The sequence below is a fragment of the Agelaius phoeniceus genome, chromosome 17 (genome assembly GCF_051311805.1).
Source record: "Agelaius phoeniceus isolate bAgePho1 chromosome 17, bAgePho1.hap1, whole genome shotgun sequence".
In the NCBI taxonomy this organism is placed as follows: Eukaryota; Metazoa; Chordata; class Aves; order Passeriformes; family Icteridae; genus Agelaius; species Agelaius phoeniceus.
In genome coordinates, this window is record NC_135281.1 from 10,161,129 (window position 1) to 10,185,288 (window position 24,160).

At 51.1% G+C, this 24,160-nt stretch overlaps 1 protein-coding gene across 16 annotated transcripts in view; it reads left to right on the plus strand.

The window, feature by feature from the left end:
- Positions 1-11,836: 11,836 nt before the first annotated feature.
- The window catches only part of KCNQ2 (potassium voltage-gated channel subfamily Q member 2), a 74,931-nt gene continuing 62,607 nt past the window's right edge, over positions 11,837-24,160 (plus strand). For 6 of the 16 annotated variants that reach the window (XM_054644393.2, XM_077187316.1, XM_077187317.1 and 3 more), the window contains exon 1: positions 11,843-12,243. In XM_054644393.2, the coding sequence (XP_054500368.1) occupies positions 11,948-12,243 (296 nt within the window). In that variant the 5' untranslated portion in view covers positions 11,843-11,947. Of the gene's footprint in view, positions 12,244-24,160 lie in introns of all 16 variants that reach the window. The other 10 variants (XM_054644394.2, XM_077187321.1, XM_077187318.1 and 7 more) reach the window with 4 other exon arrangements.

Sequence of the window (24,160 nt, forward strand, 5' to 3'; positions counted from 1 at the left end):
CACAGTGGAAAAAAAAAAAACAAACAAAAAAACCCAAACCAAAACCAGACAAATCCCCCCTCCTCCTCCCAAAAAAAAAAAAAAAAAAAAACCCAAACCAACCAACCCAAAAGGTGTGGAGCTGTGTGTGTGTGTCTGTTTCTGAGAGGGGCTGGGTTGCCTGGAGGTTGTGTAGGCTCACTCAGAGTAGATGGTGGGGATGGGCACAGGAGGGGCTGGGATGGAAATAAGGAGGAAGGAGGACAGTTGGGAGCCCATATTCAGGGTGTCAGCCAGCACTCAGCCCTTCCCCAGATTGCACCCCTTGACCCAGGAAATTCCCCCAGCCTGAAGCAGCAACCAGTTCTCACAGCAATTTTGAGGCTCTACTGAAACAGCTCAAGCCTCTAAAATAATTTTCCAAGGTCTTTATTATATTTAATCCACACAAAACAGGCTTAAACTGAGCTCCCACAGTTGTGCCACTGAAAGAAAGGAAAATAGGGCACCCCATGTCTCTGTAAGGGTGAGCAGCATCACTTTGGGTCTTTGTCATTCCCCACCATTTTGGGAGCAGTGGCTGAGTCTGCCTTCTCTCCCCACATCCTGCTCTGCCTCACACATGGTGGATCCCCAGCCCTTTCCAAACAACACAACAGAAACATTGCTTCCTGACTGAAGCCCAAACACAACTCAGGTCTCACAAGAAGCCCCAAAACTCACGGTCTTCACCCAGGGCAGTGTCTTGACTCCCATCACAATCTTGCAGCCCCAGGCAAGGTGTGCAGCTCTCCCAACTCCACCCAGTGCAGCTGCCCCAGTCCAAAGGGTTGTGGTTGCTGAGTGGTTGGGATCGACCAAAAAGCCCCAGCCAGGAGCTGTGAGGAGTCTGAGTGGGAGCACAGAGTGTGAGGAGGAGCTGGAGGTGGTGCAGTGGGGCAGGAGAAGGAGGGAGGTGGTGTGAGAGTTGTGCATCCACTACATCATTCCAGGGATGTTTCCAAGGGACATTTCCTCCCTGGAGGAGGCATCAGCAGCGTGCTGGGGCATCCTGAGCTTGTCTGTGCCCCTGACTCGGCCTTCAGGAGGAGACAGTGCTGGGAACAGATGCTCTACAGTCTCTGTGAAGGGCAGCATCATGCGAGGCCCTTCCCAGGAGAGCTCAGAGGCACCAGCATCATCATTACTGTTTGTGTCACAAAGCCCTTAATGATCCTAATTAGCATCTGATGCTCTGCAGTGCTGAGTGTCCCCAGGCAGGGCCTCGAGGAGCTGACATGCAGCTGAATTGCAGAGAGCTCTGCATGATCTCACCCTGCCTGCTTCCCCAGAGCTCTCCCCATCCCATGTCTGCATCTGACAGACACAGGCTGCCTCCCTGGGCCAAGATCCCCAGCACTCTGCACAGCCCACCAGGGCTCCTCACCCCTCTCCACACACCCCACATCCACCAGCTTCATCCACAGAAATCAATTTGATTCCCAAGGTCTTCGTGGTACCTGGGCTCTCTGAAGAGCCATGTCCTTGGCATGCCACAAACTGGAAGGGGATCTGGGGGTCCCTGCAGGCACAGCACAGCCACAGGAGAAGGCTGTTATCCCACTGATGGTTTAATCTCATCTTCCAGCTCCTCCTGCATTTCCCAGCTCCCAAGGCATGTTTTCCCTGAGACAGCTTGTGCCTCTTCCTGGGTATTTCCAAGCAGGAGAACATCCTCACATGCACAATCTTCCTGCATCCTTAGAAGCAGCAGCAACAGGAATTCCTGTGGGAATATCCCTCCCACACTGTTCAGGAACCTGCAGCTTCTGTTCCCATGGAAGCCAGCCCCTGGCACAGCCAGTGGGGACAACCCTGGGGTCAGGTGGGGGACAGAGAAGAGCAGGAGCAAAGTCTGCACCTCTCTTGCTATTTTAAAAGCAAAAACAGGCCTGACAAAACCACAGCTTCGTTTCCATAGAAATATGCCAGGGGAGCTGTGAAAGAGACTCTGGTAGCACTGCACAAGTGGTGAGGTAATTAATGATGGAACTGCAGAACAGCAAAAATATAAACCCCAGAGGATTTAACTCAGACTTGCTCATGGCTCAGAGCAGGGCCAAGTTTTCAGCCTTGTTTCAATGTGGGTTGGTGCCCCAGGTGATCTGCAGCAGCAGAAAGAAAAGATGGAGCCTGCAGTGAGATCTCAGCAACAGCACTTTGAGAGGTTTGGGTCAGGATCTTTAGTGAGACAGAGTTAACAGAAATATTGTTATTTAAACCCACTTCAAAGCATGAAGAAAAGAAAAATATTATTAATTTCTGGGCATCTCAACACAGTACCAATGAAACCATAAGCTGCCTCCAGCCAAACCTTGGGTTTGAATCCATGTGGATCTGTGTTTTGGGATTGGATCAACAACCCACCATGTGCAAATCACTGCCTGGCCCACAGGGCTTGCAGGCACACAAGCAGTGATGCCCTTGGTTTGACATGATCCACTTTGGGGTCCTGCCAAAATGATAAACAGCCCAACAGCCCCCTGAACTGGACCACAGGTGGGTTTTGGCAAACCTTGCAGTGAGCTCAAGCTAATTTTGGAACCACCAGCACCGTGTTGGGGCAGGTGGGTGTGTGTGACCCATAGCAGGTGATAGAGCTGTGGCGGTGAGATGGATTTTAAAATACCGAATTCTCCTCCAATTCTTCCCTGCCACGGTCAGGTGTGCTAGGACGCCACAAGCCAGAGATCAGAGGCATTTTTTTCATAGCAACTTTTATTGTTTTGGAGTCATTTTCCATCCCGGTCCTCCCTGAAGGCGTCGCGGTGGCTGCTTCCCGTGGCAGCCTCATCGGTGCCATCTCGTGGAAACAGGGACAAAGTCCTGCAGAAACAGCTGCCGAGAACAGGAAATCCAGACCCGCATCCCTGATCCTGGCAGGGACGTCCAAAGCAAAAGGAATAGCCTCGGGAGATGCAAAGTGCTTATTGCCGTTTCTTTGGGGACCAGAGTTTGCAAATGTGATTGTATTTCCCGACATTTGAAGCTGGTGGAGGGAAAATTAATTGAGGTTGTAGGAAAGCCAAAAAACCATCATGGCTGGCTCTGCTGTACAGCTGGGGATCAGCTCCTCAAGGGGAGAGAACCCAAAGGGCCTGGAAGAGGAGGGAAGGAGGGAAAGGTGTGTGGGGGCTGGATGTAACCAGCACCCCGTTTCCAAAAGGGACATCTCCACGGTGCTGCACACCCTGTGCACAGCATGGCACTGCTGGTGGGGGGCTCCTGATGGAGAAGGGCAATCCCATGGATGGGACCATCCTTTAGGTGTGAATGGACACCTCTGCCAAACCCCAGCCTGGTGCTGACTGCTCTGGTGGCATCCACTGGAATGAGGAATGAGTACTTCTCCTTTCCCACCTCTACCCTCCTGTCTGGCTGGGTGCTGTTAATAATTTAAAGTAAATTTTCTTAATCCACTGGAGCTGATTGGCCGACTCAGCAGGCGTTTGGGGCTGCTCTAAAAAATTTATAAGGCTTTTTCAAGATTGCAAGTGGAATCCAGGCTGCAGATGCTGAGCTGGGGGAATTTGAACTGCCTGCTGCCCTTCTGCACTTGGAGGGGAGTTAAAGCATCAGGCACAGCCCCTTGTCAGCCTGGGCAGGTCCCTGCAGAGACCCAGCACAGGGCACACATCACTGGCACACAGAAAACCTCTCCAGTCAGGGCAGCTCCCCTCCCATGGCTCCATCATCTGTCACCAGACTTTGCTGAACCTTAACCCCACACAGGCACTGAGGTCCTGCCTGTGCCACGCTGACTCAAAAGTCTTGGTGACATTTACACAGCATTTGAAAACATACCCCACTGGGGGAAAAGAGCAAACAAAGATCTCCTGACCTCCCATTCTGTTTTTGCTGCCTTGGAAGCCAATGCCAGTGACTGCCAAGGAGGCCAAGGTGCTGTTCAGCCCAAAATTCCCAGAGGACATCACCCAAGGGAGTCCTGCCAATGCTGCTGGTGATGGAGATGCTGAATCATCTGTGGTAGCAGTGGGAGTGATGCACATGCAGCACAAAGTGACTGTGTGACCTCAGAAAGTGACTTCATCCCTGAGCAATGTCTTCCCTTGTGTCCCAGCAGATGCTGCTCTTCTCCTTGGGCTGTGGCACAGCACATTTCCCCTTGCAGGGCTGCACTGCCGCGGGCAGCTCTCCATCCAGCACTGGTGTAAATCACCTCTGCTCTGCTCCCCAGCCCAAGTGTCTGGGCTTGGCCTCCTTCCTGAGCAGATCTGCACAATGCTGGGCACCCAGGTCAGAGCAGGTGGGGCTGAGGCCACCCCCACAGCCTGGGCAGTGCCTGGGGATGAGGAGTTCTCCATGGGTTTCATGTCCTTGGAGCTGGACACAAAGACCTTGGACTAAACCTTCTTGGGAAGCAGAAGGTGGGCCAGACCAGAAGCTGGGGGAAAAGGCTGATCAGGGCAGAGAACATCCATGGCTGGGTGGGTCTCATCTCTCCATCTGCTTCCATCACACCCCCTTCACAAAATCCATCAGCCACCCTTGGCCCCAGAGGTACAAATTCAGAGTGGAGGGAGGGAAGCCAGGCTCTCCCCTAACACTCTGTAACATGCCAAGGGCCAAACCTGGGAGGTTTTGACTCATTTCCTTTAACGACCTCCCTCTGCATTTCCCCAGTTAGAGATGCACCTTTTCAGGTGCACTGCAGCCAGGGGAGCACAAAGCAGCAGCTCTGGCCAGGGCAATGCACCACTTGGCAGGTCCCATCCTCCTCTTGGCCTGTGCTTTACCCTGTGCAGGAATATTGCTGAGCTGAAGAGAAACTGGAGCTGTAGCCCAGCCCAGGGTGCAGCTCTGGGCCAGACTCTCCCTTCTGCCTTGGGCAGCATTTAGCCACCACTCTGATGCTTTATGGAGAGCTACTGCAGCATCTTCCAATAACTCAGTTCAGCTCTGCTCACAAACACTCCTTTGCTGCCTGCAAATTTAGGATGGCCTGGTTTTGCTAAGTCTAAGTGATTTGTAATCACCCCGAGTCTGGCACTGTTCTCATGCCTTGTATCTGCTGAATGCTCTCTGCAGTCCTGGCCAGCCACAGCACTCAGAGCAATGAGTCTGGCAGCAGCCAGGCTTTGGGATGGGGACACAAGCAGGGCAAAGAGGACAATCCCCAAATATCAGCTTTGTGGGGGTGTGATGGGTGGGACAGCAGTCACCTGGCACAGGCTGTGGGTGTCTGAGCTGGGTTTTGGTGAGGGGCAGGAGGGCAGGGGACACAGGAGAGTGTGTGCCAGCCCTGCCACCCCTCACATCAGTGCACAGAGGTGAGGATCCTCTCCAAGGACACAGCCTGGAATTGTCCCCAGCCCTGCCCTGAAGGACTGTGGTGACCAGGGAGGGCGGGAGGAGGTGACAGTGATCGATGGGTCCCCGAGGACAGGAACAGCGTGAGCAAGGTGAAGTTGGGAGAACAAAAGAGGGGTTTGCATGAAAATCAGGCTGGAAGTGAGGAAATGCCACCCTGCAGGCACAGCACCCGCATTTTCACCTGGGGGAACATGCCCAAAGCGCTTGATCCTGCGCTGTCCAACACCCGAGATGTTTAGCAGGTGCTTCCCAAAGTGAGCCCACAAAGATGGAATTTCATCACCAGTAGAACCAGGTGTGCCCATTTTCCCATGGTTTTATATTTCTAATAATGTCCTGTGGGTTCTCTGATGTCCATTATTGTGTCCATGCATCACCAGTTCCTGCACTGAGGAGATTTCCGTCCTCTCTCTCATCACATACTCTCACTCAAAGCAATCTGAAATGTCCCCCCTATCTTTAATAAAGAAGATAAAGATTGCCCAAAAGCTCTGCAGTTGTTACAGGAAGGAAGAGAGATGCAGATGCACGTACACCAGCTTTCCTTAAGACCTCAGGTTAAAGATAAATAAATCATAAACTCTTGCCCTTTCACGTTCTTTTGATTTCCCAGGTGTCCAGGCTGAAAGACTGACAAAAGCCTGCAGCAAAAGCCCATGGTGCAGAGAAACTATGAATTTAGTTACTTTGAAAGTTTTTCTTTGCAGATGACACATGTTATGCTGTGACAGAGGCAGGAGCATGGAGACAGCCACGTCTGCCTGGCAGCTTCCCAACAGAATACTTCCATTATTTTAAACCCGAAACATGGATCAAAAGCAGCCTTCCCAACTAAAATCAAAATCTAATATTCTTTCTTCAATATTTTTGAAATGGAAAAAAAAAATACATGGAAAAAATGTAAAGCAGATTTTTTTTACATTTGGAAAGGTTTTTTTAAAATCTCTCTCAATAATGAAGAGGTAAAATAATTAGCCTTCAAGTTTTTCAGTATTTTAGTAATTGGGTTTGGTTTTCTTACTTTCCAAATCTGTAGATTTTGACATTTCAGAAAGAAAGAAAAGGAATTGGAAAAAAGCTTTTGCATCAAAAAAAAGAAAATAATTTTTTTCTCCATGCAGGTTTAGGGCTTTAGCATCTCCTCATGCTGCTCCCCTCCTAACCCAGGACACCTGGGAGCATCTGGAACCTATTTATTTGAGCTGCTTTCCCCTCCATGCCAGGCTAGAGCACAGATCAATCTGATGTGCCCCTCCTTGCAGAGATGATGTGTCAGAATCAGCTATTTCAGTATGGGCTTGTTTCTTTTGGATGACAACCTCCAGTCCCTAAATATTCATGCAGGTTTTGATTCAGCTTTGAAGTCAGTGGGAGGCAGGTGCTTGAATGGGAACAAAGCACCTAATGGGCTTTGTGGGACTGGGCCTCAGCCAGGATGCAGTTATAGTTCTGGGAGGTGCTTTACTGGGACCAGAGCCAGTCCTGAGCTGGATTCCAAGCTCCTGAACCCAGGCAAGGCTGGAAGAGCTCCCAAGCGAGACCAAGTTTAGTTTTGTTGCTGTGTATTGTGGGGGGCTCAGCGCTGGTTTGGAGACACTGGGAGGGGGCTCTGAGTGGGAAGGCTCCTCCATCTCTGAGTGGTTGTCCCCAAGGAGCTTGTGGTGGTCATCAGGATGTGGGAGGAGGTCCTGGAGCAGCCTTGTCCTGGGGGATGAGGTCAAAGAGCACTGAGGTGATGGCAATTTGACCATTGGCTTTGGTCCTTGTGGGTGCAGGAGGAGGAGGAAACCCAAGGAGGTCAGGAGGAACAATGTGAGCACTGGGAGACGTGAGGGATGACTAAGAGAGCTAAATTTACAGAGTCTGGGAAAAGGAAGGCTCAGGGGCAACTGTGGTCACGGGCTAAAAATACCTTCAAGGTAACAGCATAAATGAAGAAAAGAAATTACACGTGGTCCCAAAGGAGGTGAGGGCAGGAGAAGGAGCTGGAGGGCAATGATGGAAGGGTGGGGAGTGGAGATGGGGAAGGAGACCTGGCCAGTGGGGAATTTGCCAGGAGAAGGATCTGTGTGCCCTGAGTGGGACAGAAGCACAGCAGTCTAAAGGTGACAGGGAAATGGGCTGGTGTGACTTACTTTCAGCTTTGTGGGTGCTCTGAGAGTATTGCAATTTAATTCAAGAGAATTCGCCTTCATTTTGCTTTTTTTTCCACTTGTTTCTCCTTCCACATGCCCAGTCAAGCAGCTGTTTTTTCCAGAAACCAGTTTTCCTTAAAGTCAGGCCTCCACAGCACAAATTAATATTTAGACCTCAGCAATTTTAATCACCCTTAGAAAGGAGGAACATAAATTTCTAGTTAAGAATGGAGCATGTGTATCTCCCAAGTCGATTCAGCATAACTTGGAGAGATTTCTGTTCATACAGTCAGACACTTCCAGCTGCAGCTCAAGCTGATCTCATACAGCAGGATTTGTCCTGACTTTTTTCTGGAGCAGCCTCCAATGAGGTCGGTGCTGTCTAAGAACAGGGCAGGAAGATGGATGGTGGCACAGAAATTTTGCATCCAATAAATATGTAATATAAAATAAGCAGCTCTGTCAGCAGCAGGATGAAGGGAGCCTGGCTTCTTCTTGTCAGCATGTTGCTTGCAAATTCTGATTGATCTAAAGATTTTTAGTGGTTGGGAGGCGTGGCCTCCTCATGGGCACCTTTTCCTGTGCCTGCTAAAGAGGAGAATACACTTTAAAATCCCCTTTGAAGGGGGAAGAAGGAACCATTGGGGAGCCTCTGTCTATCAGGGCTTCTAGTTTTGATGAAAATGGACAGAAACTTAATTAGCATTGAAACAGATGACTGTCAGATTTGATCAGGACTGGAAAACCATCTGGTGCATCTTCATTTCAGGTGATTAAAAAAAAAGTTAAAAAAAATCAGTGCTGATGCTGTGGTTGTGAGTGAGTGCCAAAAGCAGCCTTTGCTCTCTGCCAGTTTGGACCCTCTTGCTCTCGAGGTGGTCCTTCTGCACCAGTGTCCTCACCACCCTGCACATTCTCTGCAGCTGTACCACATCTCTTCATCCCAAATGTGGAAGCTTTGGCTGAGCATTGCCTTCTATTCCAGTCAGAAATGTCATACTCACCTTCCTCCTTTGGAAATACATAGATTTCTCCATTTGTGCACAGGAATTATCTTTCCTACAGCTTTTTTCCCCTGAAGGCTCCACCTTATTCTGGGGAAGCATCTCCTTCCAGGTCAAGTTCCTTGTATGAACCAACCTCTCTTGGGTCAGGGCTGCTGGTTTCAAGGCCAAAACTGACTTGGCATGTGTTGGGAAGAGTCAGGCAGGGAAGAGACATGAGTAATCAATAGACAGGGGCTCTTGAGGGCTGTTTCCTGCTCAGAGAAGAGGATGGGGGTGGTGGGAGGTGAGGGGGAGCTGAAGCAGAGCGAGATGGGTGGACACTGGGTGCAGAGAGACTGAGCTGTTCATGTCTTTTCCCTTGGCAGGTTAGTGTTGCTGGGATGTTGCAGCATCCTGTACAAGGGGAGGTAAAGCCATCTGCTTTAGGGTTTGAAAATAGCTCTGGGAGAGAGAGCTGTGAGTGACAAAACCCAGGTTATGGGTAGCACAGTTCACACAAACCACCAGCTGGGTGGGGATAGAGAAAGGGCTCTTGTTCAGTGTTTCAAGCAGAAATTTATCCCTGGAGTCATTCTACATATTTCACACCAGTCATTTCTTACTACATCTCCAAAATCGCCAGGGGACAGAGCATGGACTTTCTGTATCTTAACATGGATTGATGGATTTCATCCTACCTTCAGGGTCTCAGCTGTCTGCCATGGTGTTTGTGTTTTAAAGCCATCACCAGTGTTGAAAGCAAAGGACTGACTCAGTAATTCTGTTTGTTTGTGGAGACATAATGTCCTTGGATCAGATAAAAGCACCTTCCCACTGCTGCTTTTATATACCTCATTAATTCCCAGTGTTAATGGCTGTGTCTTGTCTTGTGCCACCCAGCAAAAGTGGCACACAAGTGACTTCATCTCCAAAATTACCTGCTGCAGGCTTCATGCAGGACATCACAGCTCAGTGTTTGTAAGCAGTTGCTGCTCCTCTCAGGGCTGCAGCTGGCCAGGCACTGGACACTGGATCAAGGGACAGCTCCTGTGAGTGACACATGGGGGTGGAAAGGGTGAAGCCATGTGCTTCTGAACACTCGACTGCATCTGGTGGTGCCAACCCATGGAATATTATAAAAAATGAGTTGGAGATGCCCCAAGAGTCCAAGGTCAAAAGAAAAAAGGGGTGAGGCTAGAAGAGGCCTTCACCCACAATTTCAGGCATTTTCCACTGCTCTCTGTTCACAAAGAAGAGACAATCTTTGATGCACTTGCTCTCAAGGTCTTGCTTTTCTTTGAGGTTTTGCCTCCCTCCTGAGTGAAACAACAATCCCTGACAGTCCCTACAACCACACCATGGCTTTCCTGAGCCCACCCATGACTTGGAAAGGGTGAGATCCCACCCCTTGCCTTTCCCACTCCCCATTTCTGGTGGTCTCAGAAATGCAGGATACCCAGAGCTGTGCTGCAGTGTGACACTGAGAATGACCAACTAATTAGGCAAAGAGGAGTGTGTTGAATTTAGATTCTTCTTTGGGGCTCACAGACTATTTGTAATCTTCAATTTGTTAATTGAAAATTGCTTCCTTTGTTTGTTGTTGGCCTTTTTGTGGAGGGGGATATTTCCTGCTTTGGGACTGCGTCACTGGATCTATAATAATGCACTTTGTACATTAGTGCCAGGCACATTTGTAATTGGCCACCCTATTAAAGAAGACTAATGATCTTACAAGTGTTCACAAATAATGAATAGAATGGCCCCTCATTGAATTGAGCAATTTATTCAGACATACTTGCAGATCTGTTTTTGCAGTATTTAACCCAGCTTTAGTTTTCTGCCTGCCTTGCAGAGATGGATTCTCTTTCAGCCATGTGTTGGAGAGAATATGGGTCACAGGAAATGTTCTGTTCATAAAAAATGTAGGGCTGCTCCACGCTCACTCTTCTCTCAACGTGCATGACAGGGTTTGGGGAGTGAGAGGCAGCAGCTTTAATCTCAGTGCTCCTCTTATCCATTAGTTCTCACTGGGATCCTCCTGAGAAATTAGGAGAGGACCAAAAAGCCAGGACTTGAGAAGAGCACTCTGAAAGGTTATGTTGATTTCCTCGTTTAAATATGAATTTCAGGAAAAGCTGGCAACAATACAGAGTGGTAAGATTGGTTTTCCAACAAAACCCAGCCCTGGGTGGCTCCTGCAGCCATAAAACTCGGGGCCACCATTTTGCTGCTTCTCTACTAACATTGTGCTGAGGTATTTATGATGAAAGGTGCAGCTTCCCTGAGCTTGCTATTTAATTTACAAACAAAAAGTTTTGTCCCAAAGCCTTGTTTTCCTTACAAAGAACATGAAGAAGTGTGCAGTTCACAGATCACCTGTGATTTTTTTGGGTTGTAAGGGATAGAAATGCCGCTGGGAAGGAGATGATGACCTTGGGCTTGATTTTATTTGATTGCAGGTCTTCCCATTGCACTTCAAAGAGCCCTTTCCATGGAGGATAATTATGTGGGGCAGGCACCTCTGTCCTGTCTTCTTTGCCAGGCAGGTAGTCTGCCTGTCTCCTCTTGAGTCCAGCGAAGGTGTGTCAGCAGGAAATATTCCTTGGGGCAGAATCCAGCCATGTGTAAGGGGGGAAAATGCTGCTGCTGGACTATAAATAGTGGGGTATTAGAGAGCTGGTTTGGGTCAGCACATCTGGAGATGGACTTTCTGAGCTGGGAGCTTGGCTTCTAAGTGGCTTGGTGACCATGTCATGGTGCAGTTTCAGCACGAATGCTGAATTTGGGCTACCAAGACGATAGGTTGGGAAGAGGTCGGGAAGCGTGGAGAAGGGAATGACTTTGCACAGTGGGATTTGTGGAAAGGTTGAGCAGGTCTGCTGCTGAGTGGGTTCACGGAGAGGGGGCACAGATTGGGTACCCCTGTGACACTGTGGCAATGTCTGCACCCGCTGCCAGTGGGAGAACAAGGCTGGAATCCCACCCCAGGGCACTGCCCAGCCCTTCCCGGGGGGCAGGAGGAGCCCCCAACCTCACAACCTCACATGGGGGTTTGAGGGGGGTGCCGGAGCCTGGTTTGGGGAGCAAACACCGCGCTGTGGGCAGCAGGAACATGTTGTCCCTTGATCTGAGGGTGGGATATCCCTCCCTGCATTAGGGGGGCACCTACATTTGGGGGAACAACGCCCGACACTGCTTTTCTTGGTGGGCGCCGTCGGATCCGCTTTTTTTTAAATTTCGAGGGGGTGCGGAATGGCAAGCCCGGATTTTTAGGAGTGGGTGGGAGCGGGGGGAATGCGGGATGCTGCTGCCGGCGGGGGATGCCAAGGGTTAAGGGGGCGGGCGGCGGCGGGGCGGCGCTGGCGGAGCCGATTGCAGCGGCTCCTGCGGCTTCGGCTGCGCCGGGCGCGGAGCAGCGGCGGGGAGCGCGGGCGGAGCCCCCGCCGGAGCCCCCCGCCGCCCCCCGCCGCCACCATGGTGCAGAAATCCCGCAACGGAGGCGTCTACCCGGGGCCCGCCGCCGAGAAGAAGCTCAAGGTGGGCTTCGTGGGGCTGGACCCGGGCGCCCCGGACTCCAGCCGGGACGGAGCGCTGCTCATCGCCGGCTCCGAGAGCTCCAAGCGGGGCAGCATCCTCAGCAAGCCGCGCTCCGGGGTCTCGGGCAGCGGGAAGCCCCCCAAAAGGAATGCTTTTTACCGCAAGCTGCAGAATTTCCTCTACAATGTGCTGGAGAGACCGCGGGGATGGGCTTTCATTTACCACGCATACGTGTGAGTAAAAGGGTGGGGGGCAAAGCTGGTGGCAGAGACCCCCCCGGGGTCGGGGTGCCCTCCTGCATCCCCTGAGCCCCCAAATGCGCCGGGGATGGGGGGATGCTCCAGCTGCAGAGCGGGTGCGGGGAAGGGATGCTGGGTGCCAGGGCTGGCTGGGGAGCCCCGGGGGATGCTGCGGGGGGCGGAGGCTGAGCCTCTCCCCCCATCCTCCCCGAGATCAGTCGGGCCGCCCGGCCGGGCCGGGCCGCCGCTGCATCCCGCATCCCGCATCCCTCGCCCCAGCCCAGGCGGTGCCCGGGATCGGGGCGGTGATGGCCATCCGGGGAAGGGGGCGGGGGGGAAGGAGCTGCCCCTGCAGAGCTGGGGGGTGGCTCCCAGGAGAGGTGCTCTGCACCGAGCCCCTGTCTCCCCCTGCCCGCTCCTGCCTGCGGGGGAAGGGGCTGCTCATGCGGTCGGTGCAGCGGGAGTGATGGGTAGCGTCTGTTCCTCCGTCTTGCTTGAAATCACCATAGCAATGCTGTGAGCAGAGGAACAAAAAGCTCCGCTCAGGCACCGTCTCTCCTCCCCCCCACCCCCCCAGCATCCTTCCCTCCCCGGCCCCATCTTTGCCTGCTGGGTGGCTGCGGTCGGTTTGGGGCCGGGGTTGGTTCTGGGGCTCTGCTCAGGGTTCTGGAGGTATTTCTTGCCCGCGGTGGGAAGCGTCTGAATGGGAGATGTGTCTAGAAAGAAATGCTAATCAGTGTCTGGGGCTCCGTGCCTGTACAGCCGAGCGGTAAACAAAGGAGCATCCCTGGGTGCTCATCCCCCCCGGGTACCCGGGTTTTGGGCAGGAATGGCCCAGCTGACCCGCGTTTGGCAGGAGGATTCCCTGATCCCTGAAGCATTGCTGCATAGGAGTGCAGATGACTTCCCGTTGTTCCCAGGCTTGCAAAGGGAGGGTCAAGATAAATCTCGGTGTTACTGCAACTCCCTTCCCTCTGGGACTTTCCACAGTCCCACCGGGCTCTTCTGCAGGCCTGGGCTCAGGCTGAGCTGCTCCTACCCTTGGTGCTGATGCTTTTTTTGTTTTGTTTTGATGTTTTTCCTCATAGCCAGGGCCTCTGTCAGCTACGGCAAAAGGATTTTTGGGGCCTTTTCTGTTTGCTCCCCCCACCTCCATCCTTTTGCTGTTGTGCTGCTGTAAGATAAGGAGTTGGGATGTGCTTTCTGCTCCTCAGCCATTTTGTACATTGAGGCCTTCCTTGGAGGTGTTGGTGGAACCAGTGGGAGAAGGGAGATCCTTGCTGGGTGCAAGGGGGAGGTTTGCTGAGCACTGCAGCAAGTTGGGGCCCTTGGGGAAGCTCATCTCCCCTGGGAAATGGGAGAGGAGAAGAGAGAGCATCAGTGGAGCTCAGCTGCAGCTGTGATGAGGAGTGTGAAGTCCAGCACTGGGCATCCTGAGCACCTTTCATGCTCCCGTCCATGCTCTGGAGTTGTGGGTGGTTTGTGTCTCAAAATCTTCCAGAAAGGTGTGGAGGGGCCAAGTGTTCATGCTGGGAGCTGGGTTATTGTGTGTGCACTGAGGGTGGGGATGCTGTGTGCAGTGTGCTGTTAAATACAGCTGAGACCCCAGCTGGGGACACTGGGGTGACAGTGACAGACATGGAAGGGGCTGAATGCTGAATGACAAACAGCAGGGGTAGCTCTGACTGTGAGGGCTTTACAAACATCTTTGGCTTCTTCAGCTGCTCTGTCTTAACTTCTGACCTGTTTGGCTCTCTGCATTTGCTTGGGCAGCCAGGAGTGCTCCCAGGGCCACCCCAAACTGCCCTGTTCCCAGTGCCAGGCTGCTCCCAGTGCCCCTTGGCTCTCACCATGGAGCTGCATCCCCCCAGCCCGAGCAGCTCCGTTTGTTCTGGGCTCGTGACTCCACTTGTATCTGCTGTGGCACCACAGGGAGCCTGTGAAACCAGCCTCTGCCCCCTCCCCTCATGCACCTGCTGGGAAATGGAGGCTGAATTCTGGGCTGAAGTGGTAATTGCACCAATGTCTGTCAAGAGTTGGTGATATCATCCCTTTTTTAAAGTGTATTGGGAAGTTCTATGGACTCCAGTTTTCTGTGCTGTACCCATGACAGGTTTAGCCTTGGCAGGTTGCAGTTGCAGCTTTGGAAGAGCTGAAGGATATGGGAACCTTCACACAAAGCTGCCAGGATAAGCTCATGCCTCAGTTATCCCCCCTTGCAGCCCGGGTGAGCCTGGCATGGCCTGTGCCAGGTCTGGGGGTGTTGGAAGGGGTTTTGTAACTGAGAGTCAGTAATGCAGACAGACAGGACAGATAAAAAGCCTAATCAAAGGTGTGGGAGGATGACGAGCCTGCCTCAAGGTCACAAAGTTTGTATGGAAGGGCTGGAGCCATTCCCATGTCCCAAAGGCCAGTGCAGTGCCCTGTGTGTGCTATTGGGGTCCCTCTGACTCCTCATGCTCCAAAACCTCATTTTGTGCCAAAGCCTGGAGCACAAAAGCACCTTTAGCCCTCATCCTGCCGGAATGGGAGTCCTGAAGAAGGCTGTGGATGAGGGTGCCCTATCCTGCCACTGTCCTGGCTTCAGTCAGCCCTCTCTACTGCCAGCACCCCAATTTCCCTGCTCTGCTGCTCACAGGGACTTCCTTGCGTGCAGATTGATTTCCAGTGTGAGTTTGTGATGCTGCAAGGCTGGGTTTTATCTCACAGAGATGCTTGCAGACCCAGCTGCCTTTGCAGGCACGGGGCTGCTCCAGGGCTGCTCAGGCAGCTCCCTGCACCCAAAGCCAAGACAAAAACTATTGGGGCTCTCCCAGCATAGAGATGTTTTAATAAATGTGAGAGGTGCCTCTGGGTGAGTACCTCTGCTAAATTCCTGCCTGCAGAGGCCCAGGCTGGGTCTGATGCTCTGCCTTGAGAAGCCTGTGCAGGTTGCATTTATTTCCAGTGCTGCATCCTAGATCCAATCCATCTGATTGCATTCCCCACCTCTTCCTGCTGTCGATCATTCCCTTTCTCACCATTTCATGCATAAGAAATCAGGGAAATTCAAACCAGGGAATCTCTCACTCCCCCAGCCCTGGTCTCATCTCAGATGTTGCCTCTCTAAAAGCAGAGCTGTTACCTCTGTGAGCAAAAGCAGGGTTTTATATTTCTGTGTTATGATTCATTTTTGTACTTAATAGCTCTTCCTACACTGACACAACTGGGTGACCTGCTCTTGGGAGCTGTGTGTATGATATATATAATATATAATATATAATATATAATATATATTTTGCATAACCCCATGGACAGCTGAGCCTTGGGGGTCCCATTTTTGAGTGTAGCTAGAGGTGCTCTCCCAGAAGTCTAAGCCTGCTTTATTTCTCACCTTCTCCCAATATTTCTCTCAATACCTTTCTTTTCTATTTTCCCCCACTTTTTTTTTTTTTTTTTTGTGACTGATCCTTTACATTGCAGCACATGGCTTCATTCTGTTCAAGGCTGAACTGAAACTTGAAAAGTTGAGCTGTATCTAAATAGCAGGTCAGGCTTTTTGAGTGGTGCAGCAGCACTTAGACCTCAATTTAGTTCTCTGTGCAGGTGGGCATTTGGCTCCTAAAAGTTTTCCATTTTATTACTCTGAATGATTTTTTTTTTCCCTTCTAGCCCTTTTGGCTTGGTTTCTGTCACCTGTCCTGTGCACAGGAAGGGCTGGAATACTTGAAAGTGATTTTTTTGTCCCTACCTGCCATCTTATTTCAGGAGGGATTGCTGTTCTGTGCCAGCCTAAGCAGGGTGCTCACACTGGGCACCCCCATGGTCTGAGGTGTCTGGAGACACATTTGCTGATCCCTGGGTGAGCTGCTCAGCTTTGGTCCCTGAGCTGAAGAAGGGGCTGCAAGGAACAGCGGCAAGAAAACAGCCTGGATTCAGGCACTTTTAAAGCTGTGTGCTCAGGAACCAACATAATTCTTGCATTTCCTACTTAGAATTTACAACCCTGATGCATCTCTTTAAGTGTGTTAAAAATAGTTTGGGTGCATTTTTCATCTTCATACTGTGCACCATACATTTAGTTAATTAAGCAAGTGCATGGACTTAAATTATAATAAGGAGGAACATTTCCTCCCTGTCTAATTCCATTCAAATTTCCTTGTGCCATCTCTATCCCATTTGTTCTTCCCTTTTCACCCAGGCAAGCCACCTCTCTCTCCTGTGCCCTGCCTGCTCTGCCTGCATCCTGGCATGGCCATGGCTGGCTCAGGGGGAGCACAGAGAGTGGATGAGGGGCTTCCCTGGAGTTTCAGGGTTTCTCTTTGCAGATGTGGCCTCTTTTGTGACTCCTTTCACTCCTCAGAACCGATGGTTATTTCACACAGATCCATTTCCAGATAATCTCTTACCCCAAAATTCGGGGTGAGTGTGGTCTGACAGTCTCAACTGTCCGTCCCCAAACCCTGGGGAGTTCATGGCAAGCCCTCAACTCAGACAGGGTTGCTGTGGGCAGGTAAGATGCCACCCAACCCAGCCCATGCACCGGTGATGTGCAGGGGCCTCTCCTGGGTTCCCCTGCCCACCTCCAGGCTGAGGGGGATGAAGGGGCCAGCACAGACCTCCCAGAGGTGCTGGGCTTAATAAACCTGCTGGGCTCTGACCTCCAGGGCTTCTGCCCTGAGCTGGGGGTCCTGTCCACCCCAGGGACCAGGGCACCTTCCTGCTGGGATGCCTCACGAGCTCCTCTCCAGCTGCTTAGTCAGAGCTTGGTGGGAGCAGCCTGATTTCAGTTGCTTTAATGTGTCACGTTCCAGCCATCATATTCACCCCACACTGACATTAAGGAAATGAAAAACAAGCTGATCCCCTGGGTGACCTCCTTTTTCTGTGCTGCAACACACCTCAGATGAGTCTTGCTGTGGTTCGATGTATTAAAGAAAGAATAACCCAAAATGCAAGCTCCAAATTCTGTACTAAAGGGAAGATGGGCGTATCTCAAAGAGATATAGTTACAAAAATCAGGTTTCTTGATTTTTTGTCTGCATTGTAGCACAAGGAAAGGGTGACAGGGTGAGCCGCTGTGCCCAGGGTGAGCAGAGCACAGGGTTTGCCCAGCATCAGTGGTGCTCACATGGATAAAAAGCAGGTAAATTTAGTGTTCAGCTTCTGGGAGTTAAGTAGCAAACACTTAGCCCTGCATAACCTTTTCTAAGGTAGCCCAAATGCTCACTGGTTTCTTAGTTCCTGAGGAACAGATTGTTCTTTAAATTGTGGTGACAGGGAGCTGTGCCAGTCCCTTTTCCTGCCATGTAACCTCCTGTGGAACAGATATGGTAGAGCTGAGAAAGGTGGGGAGTGGTTCCTACAGAGGATTAGTGGCTGTCCCTGTTGCTGTGATGTCCCTGCACATCAAAGAGAGGAGTCTCCAGCACTGAGACACACACTTCTTTAGAATAATGCAATGATTTTTCACCCCTGATGGTCCAAAAGGAACCACATTGCAAAACCAGATTGTTGTGGTGGTCTGGACTGAGTTTCATGAATGTATTTAGAATGCATTGAGAGTGTATTTAGATGTAGCTGACTACTGAACACATGATGGCAAAACCAGGTGGTGCAGAAGGACAGGGGGTGCAGGATCCTCCACCACCACCCATTTAAATGCTCCTAATCAGGCTGCAAGACAAAAAGCTTTGGGCTGTTCTGACAGCCACCTGTGACGAAAGATGACTCCACCAGGACTGCAGGAGTAGACATTCCGATGTCAAATTTGTTTTGCCCTGAGAGCAGGCTGTGTGAGGAGCACGCTGTGTGAGGAGCAGGCTGAGTGTGTGAGGAGCAGGCTGAGTGAGGAGCAGCCTGTGTGAGGAGCAGGCCGAGTGAGGAGCACGCCGTGTGAGGAGCAGGTTGAGTGTGTGAGGAGCAGGCCGAGTGAGGAGCAGGCTCTGTGAGGAGCAGGCTCTGTGAGGAGCAGGCCGAGTGAGGAGCAGGCTGTGTGAGGAGCAGGCTGAGTGTATGAGGAGCAGGCTGTGTGAGGAGCAGGCTGAGTGAGGAGCAGGCTGAGTGTGTGAGGAGCAGGCTGTGTGAGGAGCAGGCTGAGTGAGGAGCAGGCTGAGTGTGTGAGGAGCAGGCTGTGTGAGGAGCAGGCTGTGTGAGGAGCAGGCTGAGTGTATGAGGAGCAGGCCAAGTGAGGAGCAGGCTGTGTGTGTGAGGAGCAGGCTCTGTGAGGAGCAGGCCGAGTGAGGAGCAGGCTGTGTGAGGAGCAGGCTGAGTGTATGAGGAGCAGGCTGTGTGAGGAGCAGGCTGAGTGAGGAGCAGGCTGAGTGTATGAGGAGCAGGCTGAGTGAGGAGCAGGCTCTGTGAGGAGCAGGCTGAGTGAGGAGCAGGCTGAGTGAGGAGCAGGCCGAGTGAGGAGCAGGCTGAGTGAGGAGCAGGCTGAGTGAGGAGCAGGCTGAGTGAGGAGCAGGCTGTGTGAGGAGCAGGCCGAGTGAGGAGCAGGCCGAGTGAGGAGCAGGCTGAGTGAGGAGCAGGCTGAATGAGCTTGCTCAGCTCCCTGAAGCCCTGGCGACCTCGGCTCCCCACGTGGCTCTCGTGGCCTTTTCCTGGGAAAGCTGCAAACTCAGCCTCTGGTGGCACTGACAGCAGAGGTGTCCTGGGGGCGTCCTGTGCGTTTGTTGTGAGGCACTGGAATAATTACTTGTGCTGTTGGGTGGGGAGTACCACACAAAACACTGGCTGGGATGGCAGGAGCTGCTTCCTTACAGCCTCGGGCCTTCTTGGCTCTACAGCTGCCAATCAATGAGGGAAAGCAGAGAGCTCCTGCAGAACTCTCTGGTCTCTCTTTGGCATCACTCCAGCCTTTTAATGTGCTTTTTAGATGTGTGGAAAAGTTTTGGTGTTGGTAAGCATCCATGAGGTGATTTTTTTGGAGTGGATTGGATGTCAAAGAGCTGCCTTTTCCAAGAGAGGAAGCAAGAAGACCTCTGGAATCTTCTTGCCTCTCACTCTTGCTGCTGTAGGGAGGTGATTTAGGCCTGCATCAGAGTCACTGGGGTGGCTGGGTGCAAGCCCTTGTGACTGAGTAGTCACTTGATTTGTCTTGGGATCTGTAATGTCCAGATGTTTAAGGTGCTGTGAGCTTTCATTGTTTATTTGGTGATGCTCAGATATGTGCTGGATTCTTCGTGGAAATCCCACAGCAGCCTCAGTGCAGGGTTGGGTGGGCAGGTTTGCCTTCTGGAGGTGCCCATTTCCCTCTGTTGGTGGCAGAGGGAGCCTAACTCACCTTGCAAACCTCAGTGAGAGTTGGGTGGGACCAGTGCAGGCAAGGAGGAGAGATTTTGCATGATTTTAAACTGAAAAACAGGAGTGAGAGGAGGCATATCCCACCTCCTGCCACAGCCTGTGGGAACTGGGGTGTTCAAAGGCAGAACTGCCCTGTGGACACCCCAGCAGGTAAGGTGAAGGGGAGAGATGAGGCTGATCCACATTGAAATAGATGACCTGGATGTGAGATCCACCTTGGAGAAGTGGTTTTGAGAAAGGAATCTTTGTAGCAAGCCCTGATCAACTCTTGTGACCTGCAATGCAAGACTGGGAACAATCAGAGGCCATCCAGCCTTGTTGACGCTGGTTTTAGTTCCTAAGCAGCTGAGTTGTGTTTCAGAGTGAGGTGCCCAGTCTCTACCTTCATTCAGAAATCCTCCTTTTCTTGCTGCCACTCCAGGAGGGTGGGACAGGGAAAAGAAACAAGAGGACAGGCAAAGGCAGAGGGAATCTGAGTTAGGAGGCAACTGCTCTCTGTCTGAAGCTCCTGGCAGCTCCATCGTGGCTGGTGCTTGGTCTCTTCAGGACAGAATTTGCCTTGCGGAGGGTCTTTCCCCAGCATTCACAAATTCCTCATTTGTAAACAAACCCTGATCTGCCTGGCAGTTCTGCTCTCTCGTTTAGAGCTCTGCCAGCCCTGGGGAGGTGACAGTGTGGGAGCAAATTAGGGCTGGGGTGGCAGCAGAGCTGCTGTCACGCACTGCAAGGGATGAGCACAGCAGGGCAGGCACTCCTGACAAAGCTTCCACAGCGAGCCTGTCACTCTCCATGAAGTTATCATAAGGCCCAGGAAAATAATAAAAATCCTGGCTCAAGGGGGACTTGTGGACACCTCGTGTGTCTCCTGTGTGAGGGCAGTAGGTTGTGTCTGGGCACCTGCTTTTTTTGTGGTTTTTTTCTCGCAGATTTGGTGTGGTGGAAAAAACTAATATGGGGTGCAAAGGAAAAAGAAAAACAATCAGTCAAAGAATAGTTAAAGTGAATAGAAAGGGGAAGATATTATTTTATTAAAATTGCAGCAATGTGTAAACACCCATAAGGGGAGTAGAAGTCTACAAGCTTCTGTTCTGCCCATCAAGTTAAAAAGAGCCAATCCCTGCTGGAAGAGTTGGTGTACTGAGCATCCAAGACACAGAAAAGGTGTAAAACAGTTGTTGGGGCACTGCTGGTAAATGTTATCTTTGCTCCACTTTTCTTTATAACAGCATTTCCTGTCACCTGATTTGCTTTTGGATTGGTGGTTTGGTTTCTGTCTGTGCTCCTTGGGCTTGCAAAGGAAGGTGGGGGTGGCTTTGGCCAGCCTGGGAACCTCAGCAGGGCTGGCATTGGGCTGGGAGGATGGAGGTGGCACCTTCCCAGTGACATGGATCACCCACAGAGGGACAGTTGCTGTGATCTCACTGTTCATTACAGATGCAGCACGGGGAGGGCTGTGAATGGGTCTTATTGACTTTCTCCTGTTGGGGTGTTATATGTGGCAGTGAAATGACAGCTCTGGGAGACGTTCTCCTGCATGTTTATGGGCTTGTGCTCAACTCACAGTCTCAGAGTGGCCATTAATTGGGTTTATGCTTGCTGGGAGGTTCATTACCTGATCTGAAGAATGTAATAAGGGGTGTAAGAGCACTCCATCTTTCACTCAAGAGGAGACTAAAATAGGTAAATATAAATATCTGTATGTTATAGCTGGACAAACAGGGAGTGAGGCTCTGTTTCCTCCTGCCACTTCAAGCCCTATGGTGGTTAAGCCCGAGTGCTTCCAGGAGGGGCAGTGAAAAACAAAACCTCTCCCCAAGAACAAGGGCTACTCAGTGCTCTTGAGGCAGGTGTACTGCAGGAAGGGCTTGGGCTGGTTGTAACCATTGCCTCAATGTTGGACATTGTTATTTTTCAGGGGTTATTCATCCTTCCTCTTCCTTTATGCCTGGCAAGGATGGAAATGCCAAGTCTTGCCCAGGTGACCTCTTGCTAGGCCTTCCTCCAAGCTTTCTGGGGTTTATTAGCAATGATTTGTGCTTTAAGGACTGGTGAGATCCCTGAGTCATCCCCTTAGGCAGGGAGCTATTTATTTCAGTGTGTGTGTTACACTCCCTGGGAGTGGGTGTCTCTCTTCCGCTTTTGGATCCTGCCCTGACACTATATAAAGACTCCAGGCTTGAATGAGCAACAAAGCCAACCCTCAAACTGGCTCCATCCTTTGGAAGATCCGTGCTGCTGTTCCCATCTCTCCTGGCTGCAGGAGCAGGGCTGTTTGGAGCATGGGTAGGAGCTTGCATGGGATGTTTGTCCATCTCGGGCTGTGGAGCTGCTGGGACAGCTCCTGGGGACCTGAGTGTGCTGCATGTCCTTGTCCAGGAGCAGCTCTTGCTCTCCAGTGGCTCATGGCTGAGGGGGAGGTGGGATTTGTACCTTTTTTTTTTCCCCCAGAGGTTTCTCTGCTGATCCTGCTGGGTTTTTGATTAGTGGGGTTTTCATTATTTAGAAGAGATGAGGTGTTGAGGGGCTGAGAGTCTCTGTTGGTGTCAGAGCAGGGACTGGAGGTGCCATGGGCCAACGTGGGTGGGCTCCTCTGAGACACTCCAGTGCAGGAATGTTGCTGTGTCCTTTTCCTCAGGATGGGCCTCTCCAGACACTCCCCATGCCTGCAGAAAGCTGCCCTGCAGTGAATTTGGGGGGGAAGGAGCAGCACCTCTCTGGGACCTGCACAGCAGCCAGCCTGCTCATGGCAGTGCTCATCCAAAAGCTGACTTCACACCCAATTAAGCATCACCCTGAGCCAGAGGGACAAGTCCTCATGTCATTATGTCTTGAACTCAATTGCTGGCACTTCATGAGGGCTGTGTCTCCACAGCCTGAGGGAACGGAGCATTTAATCCGTATCAGCTCTAAAGAAACTCGGTTAATGTGATCTCTGGTTGGGTTCTTGTGGGTAGGGGATGCACATCTCTGGCATGGTCTTTTTCTTAGTTATGGCTATTCCTGTAAGGAAGGAAAAAGTCTTAGACAGAAGGAGAATTTCCTGAGCTCTTTGTCTGTAATTTACCAGAATTTTGCATTGAATTTTTCTTATCCACCTTTTCTTCTTTTAACATCTCGATGTTTTTAATGCTATTCTTAATTAGCAGCTTCTTGCTTATCGGGCCAGCTAATGAGGGATAGGAAGAATTTCTGCACTGACCCTTTGTGGCTGATGATGTGTTTCTTTTCTGCAACAGAAAACAGATGTAATTTAAAACTTTCTCTGAGCTGCCCCTCCAGACCCAGAGGCTGCACCCTCCCCTTCCTGATGCAGTTGTGGGTGGTGGGAGCACCTCAAGTTATATTAAATGACACAGAGAGAGCTGCTGAGGTTTGGTGTGAGGATCAGCAGATTAATGGGATAAATAGAATCATAGAATTGAATTAGAAGGGATCTTAAAGCTCATCTCATTCCACCCCTGCCATGGGCAGGGACACTTTCCACTATCCCAGGGTGCTCCAAGCCCTGTCCAACCTGGCCTTGGACACTGCCAGGGATCCAGGGGCAGCCACAGCTTCTCTGGGCAACCTGTGCCAAGGTCTCAGCACCCTCACAGGGAATAATTTGTTCCTAATATCTAATCTAATCCTGTCCTCTGTCAGTTTAGATAATACCATGTAGGTATGAAACTTGGTTTTAAATGGCAGTGATTTTAAACAATCTTAGTATTGGGAGAATGATTTGGGGTTGTAAGTATAGGAAAAGGCAATGGAAGTGTCTGAATAAAACAAATAAATGGGACTTTAGAGTTGTTTTTCTCCTACTGTTTTTACCAGGTGGTGGGGATGTAAACATTACAAGAATGTGGGGCATATCCCAACCTCGGGTATTCACCCAAGATTTGGAATAGCCAAACCTAGGAGACCTCCTAATAATTCAGGGCTTGGTTTTGTCTGGACTTGGCCCATCCATATGCAAGAACCTGGGCACCTGGGGAGCACCTCCATCAAACCTGCCATTTTTGGTTCCCCTCTTTGCAGACAGATCTTTGTGGGTGTGTGTTTGCCAGAGAGCACCTGCTCAAACCTGTAGATAAACAGGCTGAACCTCCAAGAGGAGTTCAGTCCTCTCTGGCCTTGCTCTTCCCCCCTTGGGAGGTGAAAATCACAGAGAAATTCATGAAGGTAATGAATTGCCTCCCCATCTGTTTCTGGGGAAGGCCCTGCAGTCACATCCCTGTGGGATGTGTTGGGAAGAGTGGCTGGAGTCAAGCCTGACCCTTTGATGGCATTCCCTGCTGGCTGCAGGGGCCTGGTGGGATGTGCATCCCATCTGGATGAGCCCAGGGCTGCAGCATCAGGCACAGGCCTGATGGGCTTGCTCACTTATTTTCCATTTGCTAAAAGACAGCAGAAATTAAATGAAGATTAATTAAACTTTTTTTTCCCCCTCCTTCCTGCTTCCTCTTGCTCTTTGCTGCTTCTAGGGAAGACTGAAAATAGGTGCTGGAGAGGAAGCTGAGCTCTGAGCATCCTTTCAGGAGTGCAGCATATGGCCCCCATGGGACTGCAGGGAAAGGCCCTCTCATTATGGGGAAAGTCCTGTGAGGCTGGGTTACACAACCAGCATGGAGCTGCTCCTGCTCTG